General features: G+C 36.8%; 2 protein-coding genes across 4 annotated transcripts; both read left to right on the top strand.

Annotated features, from left to right (window-relative positions):
• Positions 1-606: 606 nt before the first annotated feature.
• SMCO3 (single-pass membrane protein with coiled-coil domains 3) lies at positions 607-8556 on the top strand. 3 transcript variants are annotated; one of them, XR_009048556.1, is made up of 2 exons: positions 607-672; positions 4784-4842. XR_009048556.1 is itself a non-coding variant. In XM_057703883.1 (2 exons), exon 2 carries the CDS (start codon positions 7879-7881, stop codon positions 8554-8556), a length of 678 nt encoding a protein of 225 aa, XP_057559866.1. In that variant the 5' UTR covers positions 640-672; positions 7863-7878. The 3 variants fall into 3 exon arrangements, 2 of the variants coding, with proteins under 2 accessions (XP_057559866.1, XP_057559865.1); XM_057703883.1 differs by lacking the exon at positions 4784-4842 and adding an exon at positions 7863-8556 and having other exon boundaries at positions 640-672; XM_057703882.1 differs by lacking the exon at positions 607-672 and adding an exon at positions 7863-8556 and having other exon boundaries at positions 4832-4870.
• Positions 8557-10935: 2379 nt separating this feature from the next.
• Positions 10936-25926, top strand: WBP11 (WW domain binding protein 11). Its single transcript, XM_057703006.1, has 12 exons — positions 10936-11080; positions 12624-12744; positions 13276-13307; positions 14116-14209; positions 17012-17208; positions 18459-18592; positions 18807-19006; positions 19605-19796; positions 21875-21979; positions 22387-22677; positions 23586-23768; positions 24912-25926. Exons 2-12 carry the CDS (start codon positions 12681-12683, stop codon positions 25343-25345), a joined length of 1926 nt encoding a protein of 641 aa, XP_057558989.1. The 5' UTR covers positions 10936-11080; positions 12624-12680; the 3' UTR covers positions 25346-25926.
• The last annotated feature ends 607 nt before the right edge of the window (positions 25927-26533 follow it).

A 26533-nucleotide genomic window follows, 5' to 3' on the forward strand; every position in this document is an offset into this window, starting at 1 on the left:
ACAGAATCTAGAGGAAGAAGCATGGGAGACGCTGATCTAAGCATTGAGGGAAAGGAGTCAAGTTGATCTTTAAGGTTTTTCTATTGTCAAGGCAATTAACCAATAAGACAGATAGTGATAAAGAGAAGAACTTCTAGCCAAGAAAGAAGAGCACACACACACAAAACACATTTGGCTGACAATATCCGCATCTACATCTCTTGAGAACTTTACCAGAGCAATCAGCAACAGGAGGTACAAAATGCAACAGAAGCCAAAGGAAATTTAATATCTGGAATACTTGACAAGATGGGACCCCAAAATCTGAGAATGTCAATCAAAGAGGCATCTTCTCTACTGAATTGAATTAGTTCAGTTGGATAGCACTTTTCAACAACAAAAAAGTCCATTAAAAAACAAAAATTTGAATGTTTTACTATTGTGTTAGTTTTTCAAATTATATTACTTAATATATACCAATTCTGTATTAACATAGAAAATATAAGAATTCTGAGAACTAAACCATGCAGAAACAGTTGATAAACCAGACAGGCAGAGGGACCCAGCAGAGACTAGCAAAGCCTGTAAGTCATCACATTCCACTAGAAACATCCAGATGAAACCAGACGAAAAAGCACTGCAGCAATACTCCCAAACAACTGCTGGGACCACTGAACTCAGAACCACAGCAAGGTAAGCAATATGGGTATTTCTGTTAGTATTGATATAATATTCTGTTTCTCCATATTAAAGAGTGTTTGCAATAGCATGTCAGACTTGAATTCTAGCCATAAATATAATAAAGCAACAAAGCAACTTTGTTTAAGTGGATCCCATGACATGTTCCTGGTGATCATTTATGTCTCTGAAGACACCAAGAAAGAAGAAAATTAACAGCTTACATGACTAAGTCAGAGGGAAAGATAACACAGTAAAGACATCAGTTTTAGAAAAGAATAAGGGTGAAACGACCCCTGTTGTGAACGTGTTGTTTACATGGACTGTAACATTTCCTTTTATGTCTTTAACATAAAACATTCAGTATCTCTGAATGAATGAATGTGTGATCTAATCCTAGTTAATGTATAGTTCTTATGCTCCTTTGTAAGTTATATTACATTTAACTATCACTGGGCACTTGCAGTGTGCATCCAAATAGACTGTGATCTTCTTGAGGGCAAGGAACACTCCTACTCAAGGCATGTGGCAGAGGTTTCTCAAGTGAACATTTGATAAATGCTGGTGAATGACCTCAATATTCTGCTCTCTGGTCAGAAAGAGTCTTTTAAAGAATTTATATCAGAGTGTCATCACACCATGATCAACTTTTTATTTTAAAGGCCATAAATTAAAGAAGGAAGCTCAGAACTAGTTAGCAGCTGTTATTTTCTCCTGAAAGGCTTCTTCCTTTACCCATATCCTATATCCACAACTCCCAGATAAGTGAACCTTGCAGGATAGCTGGGCCCGATATGGACAGTGAAGACAAGAGACAGTATGGAGAAAGGTAAAAAACCTTAGGGAGCGCTAATGACCAAACATCAGAAGCTTGGACAGGGTCCTGGTTTTTTTTTTTTCTTTCCTTTCTTTCTTTCTTTCTTTCTTTCTTTCTTTCTTTCTTTCTTTCTTTCTTTCTTTCTTTCTTTCTTTCTTTCTTTCTCTCTCTCTCTCTCTCTCTCTCTCTCTTTCTTTCTTTCTTTCTTTCTTTCTTTCTTTCTTTCTTTCTGTTTTTAATTGTTATTATGGGAAAAGTTCAAACATACACAGAAGTAAAGACAATAATAAACTCCCACACACCCTTAACCCAGCTTCAAAAATTATCAAAACAAGGTTGATCTTATTACCTCCATGAACCCACTCCGATCTGCCTTCTAGATTATTTGGCAGCAAACATCAGTATCATTTCATCATTAACTTTTTCGGGTTGTATTTGTATCCACAAAGGCAAGCACTCTTTGAAATTTGGCCTTATGCTCCTCAAACCAATATTTAACAGAACTGTCTTTGACTTTGAAACATACCCAGTGTCCTTCTGTAAAAATTTAGTTTTGATGTCAGTGTAAAAGTTTTTGAATGCATTTGCAGTACATGTCAAAAGATAATATATATAAGAACCTGGTGTACCCCCAAAAAAATAAAAAAATAAAATAAAATAAAATAGAAAGGATCGAAACTAAAAAAAAAAAAAAAGTAATATAAATTTTTATTCCTATTGATTGTATAAATTTTATATATATATATATATATATATATAAAATCTGAATTTCCTCTGGAAATTTATCCTGAGAAATAATCCAGACAATTGAAGAGGGAAAAAAGGACTATGTATTAAAATATTTATATCAAGATAGTGAAACAATTAAGAATTTATTAAATTATGGAGAGATATATGAAATATTTTATAAAATATACATATAAATATGTATATTTTATATATCCAATGAAATATTATAAAACTAGAAATAGGGGAAGTATTTAAGTAAATTAATATAAGATAAAATTTTACTTATACTATTCTCACAACTTTGTAAAAATATACATTTAAATAAACTTTGGAAAGGAATAATTAAAAAAAACAAGATGGTAGGTTTATGGGTGTTTTTCCTCCTACATATTAAAGTGTTTATATATTATTGCTATCAACTTTTTATTTTAAAATACTTTATCAAATCTTTTACTTTTAATTTCATGTTATAATTCTGCCATCAAAGCACAATCACCTGTCACTTTCTCCACGAATCTTCCTCTAATGACCTCAAGATTAAATTTTCTCTTTAAATTCCTATAGCACTTGACATTTAATGCACTACTGTTATTCACAAAAGTATATCTGAGAAATTTTTATTTACAAATATGATAATCAATACATTTTTACTTTGAAAGGTGGTCCTTTCCTGAAAATCTAAAACTGTTCAATATCACTAAAAGTTTCACTTTTAGATACAATCATCAATATATTTCTACCATTTCTTACATGCTCTTTCATCTTGAATCTTTACTTCTCATTTCAACAAAATTGATGAGTTAGGCCCAATAAGAATCCATCTGAAGCTAGTCTTGTTTTTCATTCCAAGTTTCTAAAACGAGCTGATCAAGTACCAGTGCTTCCAGATTTGTTCACTTCCTCTTTTTAAAATAAAACAGGCCAAAATATGCGTGATTTCCAAATTTTGTTTTAGCAACAGAACTCTCTCATCGCACAAAATTTTACCCACCCACAGCCCAAATATAGCAGCAAAGAAAGAACAGCTGCTTCAGCAAAGGCTGGGGTGAAACTGGCGTGCCAGAGACCAAGCACTCCACCTGCTGGCTAGCAATTCCCCACCAGGCTACCCCAAGGCTCTTCAGAACCTATTTCATGAACCACTACAATAAAATGCTCAAATAGCAGCACAAACTCGGCTGTACAGAAGTGGATGCTAACTGCCCATCACTGACATGGAGCACCATCATGTAATAACAAATAATATAAAAGTTCACATCTTCCATACAAGAGATGCAGGAGGTGATCAAGGAGCTGGATTAAGCACACCACTTAGCTACCTGCTGATGCCAATCTTTAAAAGTCACTTTTTACATGACTTTAAAATGATTTTAAAACATTGAATTTTAAAGTCAATATTTAAAAGGTCATCCCTGAAAATGCAATAAGATAGAGAAAATTACATGGTCCAGAACTCCTCTTAGGTACAGTACTACATATAGTTGGTAAGACATCACTAAAGACAAGCCTAAGTAACAACGGTGATCTTTAAGGGTGACTCCAACTAACCACAGACCTTCTTTGTTTTGCTGAGAGAAGTAAGCAATTCAAGCATCAGAACTAAGTTGTCAGGGGCAATAGTTGAGACACTGCACATTCCCAAGTAAGATTTTTCATGTGGTGTGTAATCTCTCCTCTAAATATCAAGCACATATTTAAGAGTATCAGTTGAAAAGGTACAAATTAACTCTTCCTAGATGACCAGATGTCTCCACATGGACCCAGTGTTAATATTAGTAAAGCGTGAGTTCTTTTTTTCTGTTTTGTTTTTTGTTTTCTTAATTTTTATTGGAGTCTAGTTGATTTACAATGTTGTGTTAGTTTCTGCTGTACAGCAGAGTGAATCAATTATACACATACATATATTTTAGATTCTTTTCTCATATAGGTCATTACAGAGTATTGAGTAGAATTCCCTGTGCTATACAGTAGGTGCTTACTAGTTATCTATTTTATATGCAGTAGTATGTGTATGTCAATCCCAATCTCCCAATTTATCCCCGCCCCCTTTCCCCTAGTAACCATAAGACTGTTTTGTACATCTGTGACTCTACTTTTATTTTGTAAATAAGTTCATTTGTACCATATTTTTAGATTCCATATATAAGCAATATCAAATGATATTTGTCTTTCTCCATTTTACTTCGAAGTATGAGTTCTTTAAAATTTGAGTTTGCAGAAGGCAAGCACCACCTCTGTCTATAATTTTGTATGACATACTGCTTTCAACTTGACATTGTAGTTTTAAATTTATCTTAATTTCCTAACTAGCTTAGAAATTCCACAAAAGCAGGGACCATATCTGTTTCATTTCTGTATGCTCTACAGAGTCTAGCATACTACCTTGTAACAGTAAAGTACTACTCTCCATTAGATAAATTGCTACTGAATTATTAAATTACTTCCTTCATTGGGCTCTTCAAATTTCACCTGTCCCAAATATAATGCGTTGGTTTCAACTTCAAACTCCACCTCTCCCCGACCTAATTCTCTAGCAATTATCTTACTGTTGGGATGAAAATAATTTTAAACTGTACTCAGTACTGAGACAGGTAATGTGGCAGGCCTGCTGAAGATCTCTTTGCATAAGGAACCCTCGGTCCCTTTCCCCAAGGGAAAAAAAGAAAGGTAAGCCTGACTCAGAAAAATAAAAGTCTCTTTTCATTAGATGTGAAAAATAATTCTGAGCACATCATATCTCTTACTCAAACCTGTTATCGGTACAAAATGATGGATATATGCAACCTAGGAAGACGGATATAAAAGAGCATGTACAAGGGCTTGAGTATATAAAGGAAAGACAATATTACTTCTGTAGTTGCAAAAGTACTGTGTCTGATTTCTGGTAAGACTGAACCTTTTCATCAGTTACTACTATTTCTTCTTTTACTGTCTGTTCAGAATTGTCTGCATGTTTACCTATTAGATTATGACTGTTTTCCTTATAACAACACTAGTTAGAAATCAATACTCTAATTTTTCCTACATTTTAACCAATTTGCTTTCAGTCCTTTTATACATGGTCATCTTTGTTAGTCAAATTTTTGTGTGACTTTTTCCCATTGGTTTTAAGCTTATAAAGCCGTCCATATACAGACATTTGAAAATTATCTGTTTTCTTCTAGCTATTTTATCATTTGATCTTTTTTACCTATGCTACACTGATAACATTTTTAATTAAATTTTAATCCCCTACAAGCTAGCTCATTACACCAGAATCATTTAAGGAATGCTAATTTCAACTATGATTGATTTGAGATTCTACATTTATTATATATTAAGTCAAATGTATAGAAGGGTTTTCTTGGGGGACTATTTTGTTCTATGATTCCACCCACTCTTGCACCTGTACAATACTGGTTAATATTGTGTTTCTCTGATGTTTTAATGTTTGAGGAGGGAAAAGTCCCATCATCACTTTCCCTGACAAAAATAGTCTCACCTATTCAGTCTTCCAGATGTATTTTATGATTAATTTGTCAAGTTATGTTAAAACAATGAATTAATTGGGAAGGAACTGATCACTTGGAAGCATTCAACCTCCCATCAAGGAGGAAGGTTCATTTCTCCATGTGTTTATCTTGCAGTAAATAGACCCACACACCTTTTCTAAAAGCTATGCCTTCACGGACGTCCCTGGTGGTCCAGTGGGTAAGACTCCATGCTCCCAATGCAGGGGGCCTGAGTTCAATCCCTAATGGGATAGGGGAACTAGACCCCACATGCATGCCACAACTAAGAAGTCCACATGCTGCAACTAAGACCCGGCGAGCCAAAATAAATGAGTATTAAAAAAAAAAAAAAAAAGCAATGCCTTCAGATAATGGCATATGACAGCTTTCAGAGATTTTCCACTTTTTCAGGGTAAGAAAGACTCCTCTCACCTAAATATCTGAATGGGGATGTAGTTGGCGGTCTTCTGAATTCAAAGTCAGAAACCGGAGTTTTCACTTCATGAGATCTGAAAACTAGGAGCAAAAAAGAAAAAAGTTTAATGTAAAATTTTTGGAAGAAAAAAGTGAAATCAAAGTCCCAATTTGTGGTTATCAAATTGCAGTTTGGAACCCAATGGTGAGTTTGGGGAATTTTTAATAGTCCCTTAACAAACAATTTCTTTAAATGGAATTGAGATATTTTCTAATTACTGATTTGTGGACATTTGTGCCTGTGTACATGTGTGTGCACGTGTGCGCTGTATCTAAACCAAAGATAAAATGAATTTCTGACCATGATAAAATTTATTCCATCGGGGTACTAGTGCATTTTCCTAAAATTAAGAGTAAAAATTATGATGTTTCTAATCTATTTTTCAAAGATTTTCCCCTTTCCATTTCCAAATTGTATCTTTATAACTTGGAGGATAGATCATGTTCATGTTTACTTTCTTGAGAGAAAACATCTTCATTCCTTCGTCCCATGCTTCCGAGGTTCCCAATATCTAGGCTAACAACCATGGTCCTAGAAAGATAGGGCCCAAATTAATTAGGATGTCGTTCACACAAAGGGAGGATGTGCCAGAGCCCACACAGGGATAAAGGACTTCATTTTCTCTTTATTTTCTTCCAGGAGTTTAAGAGAAGAGCTGTCAGGCACACAGTAAGCCCACTCCAGGTGTGCACCCTGAGTAACATTGTTCTTCCTGGGCTCAAATTTTCACCCAGATTCACTCAGAAAAGTGTCACTTGTTCCTACTTTCTCTGAGCCCAAAGTACAAACACAAGCAGACTACAAACACCCAGCTTATTTTATTCATTCTTTGGTGTACTTTTGCTACTTATTCCTTAATACCTTTGTGAAACGACATCTTTTTTCTGAGGCTAACTCTAGCTTATCTGAATAATGGCCAAGTGCAATACAGATAATTCTAAACACTTTAATTTATAAGCTTTGCAAAGGAAGAACCAGAGAGATAGTCATAACTGCCCTGTCCCTTCCCGATGTCCACTGTTTCCCCAAATGAGATTTTAATCTAAGGAATCTTGAAAATATACTTTTATCACAAGGATTTTTTGTAAAGATTCTAATGTTAGATGTGTAGCCATTGGATGCCTCAGGTTTGGAGAGCAAACAGTTTGCCTGTAAAGATATAGTGTTTTGAATGCTGTAAATTAAGATAACAGAGTATATAAACAAAATTAGCTATTATTGCCCAGTAAACTCAGAGATCTTAATATTCTTCTGGCCCTACTAATTTAATTTCAAATATTAGAAAAATCAACCTAGTAGGTCTATTCAATGTGGTGACTAGCAGTTAGGGAAATTAAGGAGACTGGTAATCAAGAGCAAACCATTTCAAATGTTATTAAATATTACTTGGAAATAATCACATTTATTAATAATCAGATGCTGGATAAACACAAATCTTTCCTATCTGGCATCCCCCCCCCAAGACCTAACACCATAATTAACCCATCAATAGGTTATATTATGTTACCCATATTTTCATACACTGACTCCAACTTTCAAAAAACTTGTTTTGAAGAACTTGAGTTTTCTGAGAAATTCTTTAGATAGCATACTACTTTGCTATTCATAAAGTAAAAGACTTCCTGGTCAAATCTATGCATCCAGCAGATATCTTTCAAGATTTTCAGTAAAGATTTACTATTGTATTTTTCAGAAGTCATATTTGAAACATGGCTCAAAGTGACTTTCTCTACCCAGAGAACCCAAAAAGGCGGCAAGAAGTAAATCGTCTTCACCAGGAGCTCCTTGACTGCTTATCTGACAGCTTCCATGCCACCAATAAGCTGATTGGGGTTTTGAATACACACTTAGGGTGCAGGCTGGCCTCCATTGAAATGAAAAGAGATGGGACCATCAAAGAAAACTGTGATATCATCATCCAAGCAATCATGAAAATCCAAAAAGAATTGCAAAATGTTGATGAAGCACTAAAAGATAAACTAGAGCCAACCCTTTATAGAAAACTTCAGGATATTAAGGAAAGAGAAACCGAGAAAATTGCAATAGTACAAAAGGTTATTTCAGTCATCCTGGGAGAAGCTACTTCTGCCGCTAGTGCGGTGGCTGTTAAACTCGTGGGCTCAAATGTCACAATTGGCATAATTAACAAGTTGGTCACTGTGTTAGCTCAAATTGGTGCTTCTCTCCTTGGCAGCATAGGAGTTGCTGTTCTTGGCCTTGGCATAGATATGATCTTCCGTGCCATCCTGGGAGCAGTGGAGAAGACACAGCTTCAAGCAGCCATCAAAAGTTATGAGAAGCATCTGGTGGAATTCAAGTCAGCCTCAGAAAAATATCATCATGCCATTACTGAGGTCACCGACACAGTGAAACACCAAATGAAATAAACAGTTACTTTATTTGCTACTGGAATATTTTTCTGCTTCTTTGATTAGGCTTATTTTCCAACATAGACATAAGACAGTAAACAACTCAGAAAGAGGAATCAGAGATGCTAAAACTAGATGACTCTAGAGAGTCTTCTATCAACAATGAATGCCTGGATCAGTTGGTGCTCAACCTTCTGAGTAAAAGATTACATCCTGGGATGTCTTCTCACTGTGCTCTACACATCTACATTAGGGTGAACACTATTGCAGAGCAGCAAGTGTAGGGATTACTTTTTCCTTTTCTAATTCCCAGTCAAATCCTTCAAATGTGCATTGAATGCAGAGACTTACTTCTATCCTAGATTCAGACATCATTTAATTCTAAGGGACATACTTAGTAATTTCTACCCACACACAAACGCTGAGCCTTCGAATGGAATAGAAATACTACCACAATTTTGACCATCTGTTTAAATTCAACTTTCTGTAAACTGGAAGAGACTGAAATATGGTTTATAACAATTTACTTCAAAGGTGAAAGGAGGCAATCGTTCTGTAAACTTCTACTAATTACTGTAATCTGGATGGACCTTTAAGAGATAAAAATTAAAACTCTAAAAGATAAAAGTAGTGTCTATAACTGCAATCAACCCTGACCGACTGTGGTGTGATGATTAAATATCCCTCAAGTGAATGTCTGAACACTTTGAAACATTTTAAAAACAAGCAAATCCCAGGTATATATACATAAAATGATTTGGACGCAGGAGAGGTACTTACTACTTTTTTAAGAATTTGTCGTTTAAAGTTCTAATTTATTACTTTATGAGTTTTAAGAAAAACGAAATTTCATTTTTAGTACTAGCAGAAAGGAGGACGTTCCCCTTGCTATATAAAGCTTCAGGTGATCCATTTCATTAAATACCTAATTTCAGGAAAATCCCAAGGCTATGGAGGCCAAATAGTTCAGTTGAATTTCTGATGATACAGGTGTTTGTTTTCTAAATCCTTCACCAACCAATAACTCCCCATCGAGACTCCTGGGTTCTACTTACAAAGTTATTTTAAAAGTTATTCGTGTAAGAATGTTTTTTACAGTCGATTCTTGCATCCAAGTCAATAAACGTCTTTAAATTTTAAAAGCTCAACATATCTCAAATTAAAAAGCTAGATTAAATACTAGTTTTTCAAATGTAGTCTTCATTTTCTTCCCCTTCTGTCACTGCTTTCATAAATTAGTTGCAAAACGTCACAATTTAGTTCATGTTCAAAATTAAATTTTATTTTATTTTGTATTTATTACCTAATTCATAAACTTCTACCTTGTTATTGCTCTTGTGGGCCTCAGAATTCAGCCAAAAACCAAATCAAGAATTTTCTAAAACAAAGGTTAGTTTAGGTAAGGGATCAATCTTATAGGTTAAGCCCACAGTTAAACAGTCTCTAAAAATTAGTATGTATCTCCGTCAAGATTCCGGAACATTCACAACTGATAAGAACATTTATAACTGTAAGAACTGGCCTATATCTAACATATTTTCCTATAAGGGATACTATTGATTTTTTTTGAATGTTTAAACTCACCTTTAAAGGGAAAAGATATGCGAGAAGTCTTAAACAGCAGATAAAAGAAAAGGAAAGAACGAAGATTAGACCTAAGGGAATAATCCCCTTTGTATGATGACATTATAAAGGGTTTTTGGTGGATGAAAAAGACCAGAAGGTAAACAAGCCAATATAAACCAACCTCACCACTCGCAAAATTTAAAACTGACTGTACAAATATCCCCACGTTTCCTCTCCAAAAAAAACCCAAAAAACTAATCCTGTAGATTAGCGATCTGGGACTCTAACACGGGCACTGATTTGCTCAGGTCTACAAATATTCTATGTGTAAAATCAACTACTGAACTTCCAGGCGCACGCCACTCTAGCGAAATGCATCAGGCCCAGCAGCAAGCGTTATTCGGGCATTCGTTTTCAAACACAAACTCCCAAAAGATCACAGGCGTTTATGTCATAAAGGAAAAAAAAACTACAAAACACTATTCCAGGTGACAGAAACAGCGCTAAATATTTCCCTATCTAAAATCCGGCTGCCTCGGGCTGCTCAATAAACGGAGCTGCCGGAAATAAGGTAAGAATGCGCTGGCCTCATCAGCCAATCATATATCCCACCCGCGTCATTTTCATATTCTTATTGGGCTAGATAAGTGTCAGTCAACATGAAGCCGTCGTACTGAGTAGTGGAGGCAGGCGGGCTCTTAGCCGATAACCAACCAATTCGGTATTGTATTAGAGCGGAAGAGACTCTAGTCCTGGAGTTCTTGGTTACTCTCTATGGTTCCAGGGCGAAGAAACGCTGAGTTCCTCCGCCCTTAGGGACAGGAAGTGACGTCAGGATGGCGGAGGGGCGCGAGGTTTCAAGATGGCGGTAGCTGAGAGGCTGACCGAGAGGCAGAGGTGAAGGCCTCTACGAAGTCAAAGAGGCCGAGAATCGTCCCCTCTCCGCTTCTCACAGTCCCAGGAGCCCTGAAGAAGTGTGAGTGTGCGGGATTGTGCCACTCCGTTTTTTCATCTTTCCCGTTCCGTCCCGGGGCCCGCGCAGTTGCCTCGGGAACGCCAGGCCCCTCCGTCCCGCTCTTCCTCTCAGCGGTTGGGGTCGCACTGATCGTGGACTACGGGATCCCCTGGGGCGGCGCGGCGTCCAGCGGTCAAGCGGCTGACTTCGCCCCGGTCGGTCCGCGCCGCCTCTTGACGTTGACCGGTCGGACGCCTTAGGTTTGATGTCTTGTACCTCGAGTCAGGGTCAACCGTCGCTGTGGTTTCGGCAGTTGCTAATGCTGTTGGCTCCTTGGGAGCCTCTTTGGCTGTTGAGGGTTCCCATAAACAGCCCGTGACCCGATTTCCTTATCGCCTCAGCTTTTAGACAGAAGAGTGGTTTGTGCAGACTAAGGCTCGGCGTCTTCTGTAAAAATTCTCTGTACTTCGCGTTTGTTTTAGGTTTCAGTTGTGGGAGAGGAGGGTAAAAACATGGGCCTGAGGATAATTGAGAGAGGAAGGCAGAAAAGACAGGGCATCAACGGTGTGAGAGCTTGTATTTGTACTAATTTTGCTTGTTTCCGCTCCCTTTCTCCCCGACTGCCAGTTTTCCTGAGAAGGAAACCCTTGACGGGGTGAATGAATTGCCACTGGAACAGCTTTGAAGCTTTTAGCAGAAAGCAAGGCAGTTGGACACTGCCGAAAGAGGCATTAACTCATAAACTTGCCTGACAAAATCTTCAGGAAGGGAAGGTGTAATTCTGTTGTCTACTAAAAAATCTACCTCATAATCTTCCCTTTCCCACCCTTTAAAGGTGTCTTCTTCCAAAAGGAAGGAAATTTATCACCCTTTATTATTGGAAAGAGCAGGTATCAAAAAAATTAAATCTCATTCATTTGAAATAACAGGAAGAAGTGATATAATAGTGTCTTGGGTTTTGAGTATTTGTGTTTTTAGTTATGGTTTAAGCTTCTGGTTGACAGTCAAGAATTATATCTGAATTAGAACGAAATCTGTGTTAAATAGGCTTAAATTAATGAGTTTTTACTGTGTTAGAGGTGATGGGAATACATGCCAAGAAACCATGGAGAGAGGCAAGGGTGAGCTTTTTGTCGTTGAGCCCAGGTCCCGTCCTTTTTATTCCTTTTTTCACCCTGTGTATAAATAAAGGGAGGATATAGGAAAAGAACTAATGGCTTCTCATCTGCCTGGTGTATGTCATATAGTTGAAGCATTTTTTGATTGATTTTTTTCAATTGATGACTCAGTGCTGTGATCCATAGAAGAAAAGTTAATTGATGACTTGATATTCATAGTGATTTTTAGACCCATTACCATTATAAATAATAATAGGAATCTAATTTTATTTGTGGTTGGAGAAGTTGAGGCTGTCGTTCCTGGACACTAAAGTCAAAACTAGGGAAAGAACAAGGTCTTAATAATCAGAGTTTCTTTTCAGAGATTGGTAGGAAGAAAATTTTACAAACAAAAAGGAAGAAATTTTGTACATCTAGGAAAAATAAGCTTTCTTTTGTCTTTGCAGGTTTTTAGGTTTTGTTTTATTTTTTAAACAAGCAAGTAAACCACACAAATTGTCAAGATGGGACGGAGATCTACATCATCCACCAAGAGTGGAAAATTTATGAACCCTACAGACCAAGCCAGTAAGTGTCCATTAATGTGGAATGGTGAAGAAGAGGGGTGGTAAAAATTGTAAGCTTTAGGGAGTCTCTTTTCTTATTTCTTAATTATAAGATCAACAGTGTCAGGAGGTGTCAGTTGTATAAAGCTATCTAGTGTTCTAGTGGGCACATGATTAAAACTTTAAACATGCAAAAAAATTAGTACCTGTATTTCTGATTTGATTGACTTGTAAAGTAGAATTGGCTTAAAGCTTTCTTTTTGTATTTGGAATTTTGAACAAATTGTTTTGCAAGTTCTTGTTTAGTATTTTATGGCATCTTTTCTTTTCAGATTCATAGTTCTTTAAAGGAACTTAAAATTGTCTTGAGACACTTTTGGTTGACATAATTGGAAGGGTGCTATTGGCATCTAATGGGTAGAGGCAAGGAATGCTGCTAAATATCCTATAGTGCAAGGAGCAACCTTCGACAGTAATCTGTATTAAATTGGAGAAAATGCTAATGTTCAAGATTTTAAAGTTTTATATTCTCTCTCTCCCTTCCTCTCTTAAGGAAAAGAAGCCCGGAAGAGAGAATTAAAGAAGGTATGATTTCAGAAGCATCCTATTAGATTTAAGTGTAGTTTGGCACATCTTGTTATTTGAGATGAATGTATTTAGAAAACATTTCCAATTATTTGCCAGGAAAGATACTTTATTCTTAGAAACTGAACTGAAATAATTTTGTAGATAAGCCATGATGAGTTACTGTAACATTGTGTATTTGATTACCCTTCCCAGTGACTTAAATACTTTAAAAAATAATTCTGTTTTGCTATTTATTATAACATACCACTTTGTTAGAAGCCACCAAATTAGTGAATGGAAGTAAATGTGATGCTAAATAGCTTTGTACATCCATTTTCTTGATAATGTAGTTGTTGAGTTTGTGGCAGAAAGCTTCCCCAGAATAACAAAGAATTTGCTTTTTAGTATCATGCCTTAACCTATTGAGAGAACCTAGATTTTTTAATAGTTTTCAACTGTTTGTTCTTGTGTCACTGCTGACATTAAATTTTGTGAGACTTTAATATGTAATTTTGGAATTAGCTGCAGACTTTGTTTCAAGAAAATAAAAATCCTTAAAGTAGTTAACTAACTGCTAAAGGTCCCACAAAGTTTAAAGAAATACTTGCCTAAGAAAGCACGTCTAATAAATAACATTTATCTTTTTGTCTAAAGTTGAAACATTTTGGGGAGCAAAAAAATTACATAACTCTGTTTCTAGTGGTGAAACACGTGATCAGAAACCAAGAAGTTCAACGTCAGTTTAAATAGATTTTTGAAACAAATTGAAATGACATCTCAGGGGTGTTCAGCCTCTTTAAATTCTGCTTTTTTTAATTTTTCTAAGAACAAAAAACAGCGCATGATGGTACGAGCTGCAGTTTTAAAGATGAAGGATCCCAAACAGATTATCCGGGACATGGAAAAATTGGATGAAATGGGTAAGAATTTATAAAAGGCTGGATTTTGCAGCAGGGATAATAGTCTGATACATAGAGGCAGGCACGTAATGAGTGAAGCAGCACAGACACAAGAAATATAGAAAAGCACGATGGCATGTGATGTGTGGATTTAGTTTTAGTGTTAACAAAATGGAGTGAGGGGCTATTACAAACTGGACAGCTCATCTAAAATAAGAGGGAAACAGTTATTTAGCTTTATTTTAGATAATTGTTTTTTTATAAGGTAACAAAAGCGCAGTTTGGCCAGCTTGTTTTTTTAAGAGAGGACTAAGTCTGGTTTTTGAAATCACCTTGGGTTTTAATGTTGGCAGCTACCATTAACTCTAAATATTGGGCCACCATGAATATAAGTCAGTCTCCCATCTTCTCCAATGAGAAGATCCAAAGGTAACTGACCACTTATTAAGGATGTAGAAGAAATCAAACACTTAAAATCAAATTTTAAAAAAATATCATATTAGGATTTCTTCCCTTTTTTCTATTTATGGAGTAATTTTATCCAGTCTCATCGTGTACATCTTCAGTATCACTGCTTTGTCATAACTGGAATCACATGAAGTAACTGCATGTTGTCTTTTCTTATATCTAAGTTGTTTGAGAATCATCTATGATGCTGCCAGTGGAAGTTTTGTCCTAACTCACAAAAAGATTTCCTTATTCATATACTTTATACTTACAGATATATAAGGGAAAAAAATCCTAGAAAGTATTTTTAACAGAACATTAATTAATTAAAAGGAGGAGTCAAAATGGTGCAAAGCGACTTTAGATAGTTATAATTAATACAGAGGATGAGTCACAAAATGGATTGCGTATTCAGCCCATTTTCTTAACTTTAGAACATGGGGTTTTTCATTTTCTGATTTTTTTTTTTTAGTAGCTTTCAAACATCCAAAAATAAAATAATCTAGTTAACTCCCTGCTTTTTAGCTGTCAAGTTTTTGCCAATTCTGTCTTCTGCCCTCTGCTTTTTTTTTTTTTTTTTTTTTTTGGGCATGTCAAAGTGATCTTTACAAGTTTTGTTCACAGTGGTTTCCAAACAAGTTGGGTAGTTTGCCCAAAAAACTGAGATAGTGAGTAAAAGAGATACAGTGGAACTTCTCAATGATGAATTAAATGGGAATCAAAAGAATCAGGTTATGTGGGGTTATGGTACTGCTGGCTTTCTGAAATAATGTGGCAGAGCCTCTACAGCCAGCATGGGCAAGAGTTCTGGGTCAGGCTGCAGCATCCCACATCTTTCTCAGCTCAGCTATAACTGATTCCACTTGTTGCCTCTTTTCTAAGTATTGGTAGGGACAATTCCTGTCCCTAGGATGTCAGGATATTACCTGCTAAATGACCCCAAATTGTATAGTAATAACTGAGGTTTATTGAGCTCTTACCTTGCTGCATACCAGTTTGTTTTTTGGTTTTTGGTTTTTGGTTTTTTTTCCCCGCATTTCATTTAACCTTCATGACAACTGTTTTGGGTAGGTGTATGTCCCTATTTTACAGATGAGGAAACTAAGGCACAGAGACGTTATGTACCTTTCTCAAGGTTACATTGTTAGGAAGTGGCGGAACTGGGATTGAAAGTCAAGCATTTAGCACTTTAATTAATCACACTAGGAATAGTGTGGTTTGAGACCACACTTCTGGTTTTGAATAAATCATCAAGGTTAAAAGTTAATAGGATTTAAGAAAGAGGATAATTAAGGTTGTGATTCTTTACGAAAAAGGGAGGAACACTACTCATCAGAGCTCTAATTACAATTTATAAAACTCAGTACAAACTAAGCGGGAAAAAAGTATACCTTGACTCCCATAATTGGGAAATCCTGGAGGGAAGCTCTCCTCAGAAACCCAGATATCATTAGTGAAACTGTCCCTCTACCTGACCACTCTCTCTCAGCTTACTGCTAGTGAATTTCTTTATGTGGAAGGTAGAACATGTGTGTGGAATTAGTGGTGATTGAGCGATGAGGCCTTAGACAGCTCTAGGTTTATTTCATTCCTACTTGTGAGAGCTTTTCTCTCATATTTAAAGTCTCAGAAGGATCAGGTCCCAGTTTGGATCATGTGCCAGTTAATCTCTGAGTCTGTTACTGGCAAGGGGGATGGAGGGAGGCAGGTATGGTTGACCAGGCAGGCCTGGGAGTCCTGTACCAATCTCTCTTAGTCCCTCTTAGGGACCTGAAATTAAGCCCCGTGTTGAACACATGGGAGAGAAAGGCATATATGGTAGGTAGACAAAGAACACTAACCCATATAGAAGTAATAGTTGAGTGGTGAGTGAGATACCACTGGATATGTTATTTGTGGTCTCATTTGATCATCAGAGCTTAATTGTGAAGTAGTTGATGTCCCTGTTCTCCAGGTGAAGAAGCTGAAGATCAGAGAAATCAGGGAAAGTGCCCGAGATCTCAGAATTAAATGACAGAGCCAGTGTAGTATGTAAACCCAGGTCTGTCTGACTGAAGCATAACTATATCAGGTTGTTAGCATAGAGGAGTGAAAATTGATTTTTATTACAATGATGGTAAAGCCAATTAGGTGACATTTCTTAGAAAAGAAAGTAAAATTAATGGCTGTCTTAAAGGGATAGAATTTTAATAAATAGTGCAGTTCTTTTGACAAGAATATATCTGATGTCTAGATTCTTATGAAAAGTTTGTATATCTAATGTCTAGATCCTTTTGAAAAGTTTTAACATATAAGGCTGACATATCAATAGCCTATTGATACTTAGATGAAGTGACTTTTTTGTGTTTAATTTCATCATCTGCTCTTTTCTCTCAGAGTTTAATCCAGTGCAACAGCCACAGTTAAATGAGAAAGTGCTGAAAGACAAACGTAAAAAGCTACGTGAAACCTTTGAACGTATTCTACGACTCTATGAAAAAGAGAATCCAGATATTTACAAAGAATTGAGAAAGTTAGAAGTAGAATATGAACAGAAGAGGGCTCAACTTAGCCAATATTTTGATGCTGTCAAGGTAATCAAGTTTCTTTTGAGCTAAACTAAAATTTTATATTTAGATTTGCTTTTAAAGTTGTTAATGGGAGACTTGATCGTGTTGAACCTCCTCCTCTTGGCAATTTCTTGTCACCTAAACATACACCTACTCTATTGGCCAGCAAATCTAAACCTATGTATTTATGCAAGAGAAATTGATCTACCTGCCAATACAGTAATAGCTGAAGAGTGTAATGCAGCCCATCTGTCCATTAAGAAGGTAATGGATAGGAACTTCTTAGGTGGCACAGTGTTTAAGAATCTGCCTGCCAATGCAGGGGACACAGGTTCGATCCCTGCTTCAGGAAGATCCCACATGCTGCAGAGCAACTAAGCCTGTGAGCTACAACTATTGAGCCTGCACTCTAGAGCCCGTGAGCCACAACTATTGAGCCTGTGTGCCACAACTACTGAGCCCACGTGCCTAGAGCCCGTGCTCCGCAATGAGAGAAGCCACTGCAATGAGTAGCCCCTGCTTGCCCTAGAGAAAGCCCTTGTGCAGCATCAAAGACCCAATGCAGCCAATAAATAAATAATTTATTAAAATAAATAAATAAAAGAAGGTAATTTTAAATTTATATATTCATAAAATTGAATACTATTCAGTAGTAAAAAGGAATGATCAACTGATACTCAAAACAACATGAGATTAAAAAAAAGTCAATGGATAAATCTCAAAACATGCTATCTTTTCTTCATGGTTATGATTCCATTTGTATGAAGCCTGGGCAAAACTAATTTATGGAGGAAAAAAATTTGTACCAGTGGCTGCCTTGGGACAGCGTTAGGGATTGAATGGGAGGGAGTATGAGGTATACGCAGTTGTCAAAACTCACTGGATTTGTATTGTAAATTCATTGTAAATTTTGCCTCAAGATAAAAATGTAGAAAACCAAAGGGTATAATTTTGGAAAAGTAGATAGTGTGGGTCCCATTTTACAGATAAGGAAGCTAAGGTAACTTGCTTAGTCATACAGTTCATATGTGACAGAAATTCAGCAAAAGCAGACTAATTTTAGAACGTAAACTCTACCACTGAATATATATTATTCCGAAGTTTCAGTTGATTGGCAGTCTTCAGAAATGTTTTCTTGCTGCTTTCTATTCTTATTTTTTATGATATTTGTGTTAGGTGGAAAGCAAATCCAGGCTGTGAAACAGCTCATGTTGAATTTTTAGCATTGAGTTTAGGGATTACTCTCATCTATTGAAAGATGCTTTCTGTTTCAGAATGCTCAGCACGTGGAAGTGGAGAGTATTCCTTTGCCAGATATGCCGCATGCTCCTTCCAACATCTTGATCCAGGACATTCCACTTCCTGGTGCCCAGCCACCCTCCATCCTTAAGAAGACCTCAGCCTATGGGTAAGGAGTGGTAACAGAATCAAATAGCATATAGTAAAAGCACCTCTTGACTGTTGTGTGCCAAAATTAATGCAGTGGGAAATAAAGGCCAGTGGGAATGTAAGCAGTTCCCCATTTGATTAGATATGAACTGAGAAATCCTTTAAAAATTGTTTAGAAGAGGAAGTAGATACCTCATTACCGTTAATGTGATGACTGTAAATTTTCTTTACAGACCTCCAACTCGGGCAGTTTCTATACTTCCTCTTCTTGGACATGGTGTTCCACGTTTGCCCCCTGGCAGGAAACCTCCTGGTCCTCCCCCTGGTCCACCTCCTCCTCAAGTCTTGCAAATGTATGGCCGTAAAGTGGGCTTTGCCCTAGATCTTCCCCCTCGTAGGCGAGATGAAGACATGTTATATAGTCCTGAACTTGGTAAGGAGTAACTGTTCCTTTTGCTCTTAGAACCTTTCCGCTATCTATTTTAATGTAGGCTGTTTAACATCTTGTTCACCACCCTCAGAACTTGGGAAATAAATAAGGATACCATGTACAAACCAACAGATGGATAAATCATGGAATCTACCCAAGTAAAGCAGCATGCATAAGGAAGTATAGAAATGTTTATTGTGTTTTAAGTTAGACTTTTCTTGAAGATGTCACTCTCTTACCATCAATTCCTTAAGACTTGGACGGCTGGATACCCGTTTCCCTTTTAGCTTTATCTTCATCAGACTAGAGTATCATTGTACACAGTCACAACGATTGTGTATGTGCATGTCTGTATACAACCTTCTAAGTAGAATTTGTTTTCAAATTTGAACCTAGGAAAAAATCTTACGTTATCAAAAAGAATTTAAAACTATTGTCAAGTGAAAATATTGTCAGGCTATATGAATAGTTGAGATCATATATAGGAATTTTTAAAACAAATTATTCTGAGTTAAGCAGCCTGATTTTCTGTATTTCGGGGTACCATGTAGTGGAGGATCCAGGTATATAAATTGTTCCCGGCTCCCTACTCCCTTTTCAGCTCAGCGGGGTCATGATGATGATGTTTCCAGCACCAGTGAAGATGACGGCTATCCTGAAGACATGGATCAAGATAAGCATGACGACAGTACTGATGACAGCGACACTGACAGGTCAGAGGGAGAAAGTGAAGGAGATGAATTTGTGCACCGTGATGATAATGAGAGAGAAAGCAATGAAGAAAAAAAGTCAGGTATGTGCAGATGAAAGTTCCATGGTATTGATCAATAAAAAGCACATAAGCTGAAGGTCCTGATGTATTAATGGATCTGTGAAAGTAATTGTGAGCTCCTTGAAAGGAGGGATCAAAGTTGTTGACACGTAGTAAGTACTAGATGGATTGGGGGGGGGGTGCGGGGACTAAGCAGTATAGGTAATTTTTTTTAAAAAGTTCATATGGTAAAGTCCACTTTTGGGGAAAAAGATAGCTATTCACAGCATAAAGATATCCTGTCATGGATATGTATAGGAAAGAAAGGAGAATAACCACATAATTATATCAAGAAAACCATATTCACATGGTTGTTTTTTTTTAAAGAACTTTTATAGAGATATAATTGACATACAATAAACTGCATATTTAAAGTGTACAATTTGATATTTTTTTCTTATTAGTAATATGTATGTGGCAGTCCCAATCTCCCAGTTCATCCCATCCCAACCCCACCCCTCACATGGTTGTTTTTTAATGAGTCTATTTAAATATCTACATTTGAAGCCCTTTAAATTTTCTGTGTTCATGGTGTCTTACATGCACCAGAACCATAGTTAAAATAAAGGTACACCTGTGAGTGGTACACCTGTGAGTAGAGTCGTGATTTATTGGAAACGTCATATTCATAATGCATGTTATGTGTTTATTTGATTATTATAAACTAAGACTGAGTTACATGTACTTTTAGAAAGTAGCTATGGCATTCATAAAGAAAATTTACAAAATGTATAGTTTGTCACATTTCAGTAGTTTCAGAGCTTCTTTTGTGATTGTTTTTGCAGGCTGCAGTGCAGTATTCCTGTATTTAGTAATACTGCTGATGGTAGTATTGATAATGATGGCAAGTCTTTCTCCTGATATTTCTTAAGAATCGTGGTTGGAAACCAGAAAGCTAGTTTAAAGTGGCAGATAGAGCTGGTAATGAAAAATGATAGAGGACTCTAGGTAGGAGCTAGTACTTAGAAGTAGCAATAGAAATCTGCTAAAGCCACAGCAGTTCTTTTTTTTCTCTAAACTGTGTTCATTTGCCTCACTTTCTTCTTTTTCGGCCAACTAGCTTTTCTTATGTATATTCATCAATGCACATGTGCTGGAAATGGTTATCCTATGATTTGTTGTTCAGCTAATTGAGTTTTTACTCTATGCAAGGCATTTTTCTAGACGCTAAGGATGCAGAGTAAACAATACTAAAGCCCTGTGCACATGGAACATCTATCCTCCTATAAATAGTTACCATCTAAGAGTAAGAATGCTCCTAATACTGCACCATTTAGCATGTTTAGGTGTCTGTGGAGGGCCTTTGTCAGGTTAAGGAGTTCCTTTCTAGTCTAAGTTTGCTAAGAGTTTTTATTACAGATAATTTTTAAGCGTATGTTGGGATGTTATTAATGATTTTTCTTTAAGTTGTTTATTGTAATGCATTACATACATGGCTTTTCTAATGTTAAATCATTTTGCATTTCTAGACCAACCCTACATGTTTATGATGTATTTTTCTTTTAAGACACTATTGAATTCAGTTTTGCTTATACTTTATGTTGGCTAGCAGGTTAGTTTTGGTATGAGGGTTATGCTAGCTTCAAATTCTGGATAGCATACCATCTTTTCCTGTGCCCTTTAACAGTAAATTTCTGTACCTTAACATTTGGCTGAATTTTTTTGTAAAATTATTTGGGCCAGGTGCCTTCAAGGGGCTTGATCTTTGACTACCACATTAATTTTTCGTATTCTGGTCTTATTACTTCTTTGACAAATTGTAAGCAATTTATATTTTTCTAGGAAATTATCTGTTATTTTAATGTGGGTGTTTGATTTTATTGGGCATAAAGATATTGATAGGATTCTTTACATTTTTTAAATGTGTAACTTTGAAATCACTGTAGCATATATTTACCAGCAGTTGGCATTTGATTTACTCTCTTGAATATGGCTGTCTCTCTCTTCCAACTAGTTGGAGGCAATTGTATCTAGTACTTGAGAGTGTTTGTTTTATAGGAAGCATAGACTGAATTTTGTTGATCCCAGTCCACTCTGTTCTCCCTTCTCTGACCCTTTAGGTCTGAGTGTACGATTTGCAGATATGCCTGGAAAATCAAGGAAGAAGAAGAAGAAGAACATGAAGGAGCTGACTCCTCTTCAAGCCATGATGCTTCGAATGGCAGGTAAGGCAGGGAAAGAACAGTGAATCACCTTTTGGTATTTCCTCCTACCAGTTGCTTTACATATGTTTTCCTATTTGATATCTCAGCAATCAAGTAATAAATCCTTGTTTTTCAAAAGTCAAGGTTTGAGGACATTAAGGTAAGCTGCCCAGAGTTACACGGCTAGTAAGTAGCTGTACTGGCATTAAATCCAGATCTGTCTTGTTCTAAAACTTGGGCTCATTGCGCTCTGCTACACTAGCATGGATAAGTAGAATACTGTCTTATCCTTGCGTATCTAAGTACTTTACTGAAGAAGACTGTTAATTTTAAGGAAGCATTTATTGAGCATGTGTTTCAGGCATCGCTGTTTTACAGGCTGTAAGAAATGAATCAACTCCATGTGCCTGGTATAAAATTTCTTTCAGGTCAGGAACTCCCTGAGGAGGGGCGAGAAGTAGAGGAATTTTCAGAAGATGATGATGAAGATTCTGATGATTCTGAAGCAGAAAAGCAATCACAGAAACAGCATAAAGAGGACTCTCTTTCTGATGGCACTTCTGCTGCTTCCTCACAGCAGCAGGCTCCTCCACAGTCTGTTCCTCCTTCTCAGATGCAAGCACCTCCCATGCCAGGACCACCTCCTCTTGGACCACCACCTGCTCCACCTTTACGGCCACCTGGACCACCTACAGGCCTTCCTCCTGGACCACCTCCAGGTAAGCACTTACATATAGTGAATAAGTAAGTCTACGTGTGGTTTAAGTGAAGTATTTCAAAAAATATTTATCATTAGTGTTGATGATTTCCTGTTTTCTCCTAGTGTAATTCCCTAAGAAATCAAGATTCTCAGAGGATAAGCACAACTGGCTCATTCCTGCAACATTGTTTGCAAGTCATAGTATTTCCCACAGCCATCTTTTTCTCCAAAGCTCCTCCTTTTGCAGGTTTCGTTAGTGCTGATTTTAGTTGGCAGAAACCTGGAGTATGTAACTGGGAGTTTCTTTAGTGTTGCTTTTGAATATGACAAGTTGATCTAGTAGTGAGTGGGACTTGACCACAATAATAACTATTGCATATCCTTTGGTTGAGAGTTGCTTGATGTCAGTGTCATCTTTGTAGTTAGAAGTCATCAGTATTAATCAAGTCTTTGGCTTAAAAGTATAAAGTTTGTTTACAATTTGAAACAACATATAAAACTTGTTGGCTGATTGTGATTTTAGTCCCTCATCCTGTAGTCAAGCCAATTAAGTCTTCAGTTGAGTTCATCCTCTTCTGATTGGTGCCAAACAGAATTACCCATCTTATGACAGTCTCGGTGGTCTTTGTCTCTATATCTTAATGAGTTTCAAAGGATCCTTAAAGCACCCTGCTTTATATTCCATTTACAGCTTATATTGGAACCATTTAAGATTCTCATCCTCATATATTTCCAGCCCAGCAGAGCTGTGATTGAGAATGCTTTTTGTCAGTGCTGGGAAGTAAAGAGAAATGAACCATAATAAATTTTGAAGTTACCTAATTTCAGGTTAAAGTGATAAGTCAAACCATATCTCATTACCTTATACCACAATTACTACTTCAAATATATTTGTTTGATATTAATTAATCACTTTTTTCTTTTCAGGAGCTCCTCCATTCCTGAGACCACCTGGAATGCCGGGACTCCGAGGGCCTTTACCCCGACTTTTACCTCCAGGACCACCACCAGGTCGACCCCCTGGCCCTCCCCCAGGTCCGCCTCCAGGTCTGCCTCCTGGCCCTCCTCCTCGGGGACCCCCACCAAGGCTACCTCCCCCTGCACCTCCAGGTGAAGCATTGATTTCTGTGACAAAACTTGTCTACTATTTATTTTGTTTTCTCTAAGACATTTCCACATTTCATTATCCTGAAATCAAGGGGTGTCTTAAAATGGTATTTTTTATTTGCTTTTGGCCTAGATTGAAGTTGAGTTCTTCCAGATGGTATTTGATTCTGCCTGTCATATGAGGGACTTTTTCCAGCCAGAGAACACTTTGGATTAAATTCTTCATTTAAGATTTTTTGTTTTTTTAGGACTACACTTAGAATTGTGAAGTCATTCCACATATCTGCATGAGTATCAGCTTAAAGTTTACAGTCCCAAGGAGATATTTTTTTTTCTATTTCTCTCTACCCAGTGTCAGGGGTTAGGTATGCAGATTTCCTTGTGGTCTTCTTCTGTGTGGCAGGTATATTTTTGTTTTGCTACACTGACCATCACAGTTTAATGGGAAGGTCTCCTTTTAAGCTCTTCAGCTTGGACTTGGACTTTTTTTTCCTCCCATTGGTATTTGGAATAGTCTGTGCAAGCAATAGCATCTTAGGTTCGATGAAATTTGGTACTTTATACTCAATCTTAAAAGAGACATTTGGAGAAAATTAAATCTGCACTTCTTGTTAAATGATGATGGTATGTCGGAGCCATCAATAAGATGTGAATTGTTTTCCAGTAATGGTGACATTTTGTGGTTAGATTTTCTCATTCCAGGGTTAAAATTATATTTCCTGTCCATTGAGTTACCTTTTGAGGGGGAAGAGTGTCGTGCAAATCAGTAAATTAAACGTGGGAATCAAATCCCCGACCTTGGTTTGATAGCATCTGCACTATACAGATAGAATGGAATCTTGGGCTGTCAAATTTCAGATTTAACAATTTGAGATCATATTTGAAACCAGTTTGGTATTGTTAATTTTACTTTATTGAGAGAGGAAAAAACATAAGTACAGGGTTACAGATGGAAGGTAAATACTTTTTTATTAAAAAATTTTCTTTACTATCAATATAGTCTTGAGTTTCAAATAGCAAGCAGCATGATTTATTTTCTATAAATTGTCCATTTTAAAGAATTGTCAACCTGTGTTTTTAACATCCTTAATGGTACTTAAATTTAATTTTTGTGGTGTTCATCTGCCTGTTTTCTCCTTTATTTAGGTATTCCTCCACCTCGTCCTGGCATGATGCGCCCACCTCTGGTGCCTCCACTTGGACCTGCCCCACCTGGGCTTTTCCCACCAGCTCCCTTGCCGAACCCAGGGGTTTTAAGTGCTCCACCCAACTTGATTCAGCGACCCAAGGCGGATGATACAAGTGCAGCCACCATTGAGAAGAAAGCTACAGCGACCATCAGTGCCAAGCCACAGATCACTAATCCCAAGGCAGAGATCACTCGATTTGTGCCCACCGCACTGAGGGTACGTCGGGAGAATAAAGGGGCTACTGCTACTCCCCAGAGAAAGTCAGAGGAAGATTCTGCTGTACCTCTTGCCAAAGCAGCCCCCAAATCTGGTCCATCTGTTCCCGTCTCAGTACAAACTAAGGATGACGTTTATGAAGCTTTCATGAAAGAGATGGAAGGGCTCCTGTGACAGCTTTTGATGCCAGAGCAGGCTTCTGTTCACATCAGTGGTTCATGAAGAAAGAGGCTTTTATTCAGCTTAGGTGAAAGAGCTACTTTCACTGTCAGGGTATTTTTAATTTCAGTTCAAGGAATATCCTAAAGTTTAGCCTTGTTGAGAATTTACTGCATATAAAAGAGGGTATTTCATTCAAAATAAGTTGGTTATTGAAGCAGTGCTGCTAACATCAATCCCCTTTCATACCACCATTTTCATCCCATTTCTTCCCCTACTCCAATTCCTTGGAAACTTGTGATCAGGGGGATCTTTGTCACTTGTTTTGATTCCCCTCTTCTGTGCTGTGGGCACTGGAGTAGAGATTTCTGAAAGACCAGTTTATTTCACCTCATCTTGCCTTTCATGTTTGAGTTATTTTTAATATTTTCTTGTAAATATTTTGTAATATTGTAGTAAAATGGATCACAATGTCATTTCCTAAAACAAAGCAAGATATGTGGGAAGAAAATGTACAATTCTTTGATTAAAATTATTTCCCACTGACCTAAACTTTGAGTGTTTCATGGAATAAATAAATAAATGTTCTACACCAAGCTATCCTTTGTGTTACTGATAATGTATAAACATAATATCTGTTTTATGGGCAGAAAAGAAGTATTTAAAACTTGGGCTGTCAAATTTCAGATTTGACAGTTTGAGATCATATTTGAAACTAGTTGGTATTGTTAATTTTACTTTATAGTTTAAAGTAGTAGATTATTAAGAGAGGAAAAAACATTAAGTACAGGGATATAGACAGAAGGTGAATACTTTTTTATAAAAAAAATTCTTAACAGAATATTTTCCTGAGTTTCAAATAGTAGGCAGCATGATTTATTTTCTATAAATTGTCCGTTTTAAAAAATTGTCCATCTATGTTTTTAGCATCCTTAATAGTAGTTAAATTTTATTTAAGGAACTACCATTTCTGGTATGGAATGAGAATTTTATTGAAAATGTGGTTAAAACTTTTAAAGGATAAAGGAGAGGTAATTATTTTCCTTTAGGTTTACTATATATTGGCTTTGGAGAAATAGGGAGGTTTTATTTATTGCTAAGAAGATCAGTCTTGTTCTCAAAGGTTACTTACTTCTTCATAGCTCTGTGAACTGATACTAATTGAATGGCAGAGTTTCTTTTAAGTCACTTCTAAACAGCCAA

The sequence above is a fragment of the Hippopotamus amphibius genome, chromosome 12 (assembly GCF_030028045.1).
Source record: "Hippopotamus amphibius kiboko isolate mHipAmp2 chromosome 12, mHipAmp2.hap2, whole genome shotgun sequence".
NCBI lineage: Eukaryota > Metazoa > Chordata > Mammalia > Artiodactyla > Hippopotamidae > Hippopotamus > Hippopotamus amphibius.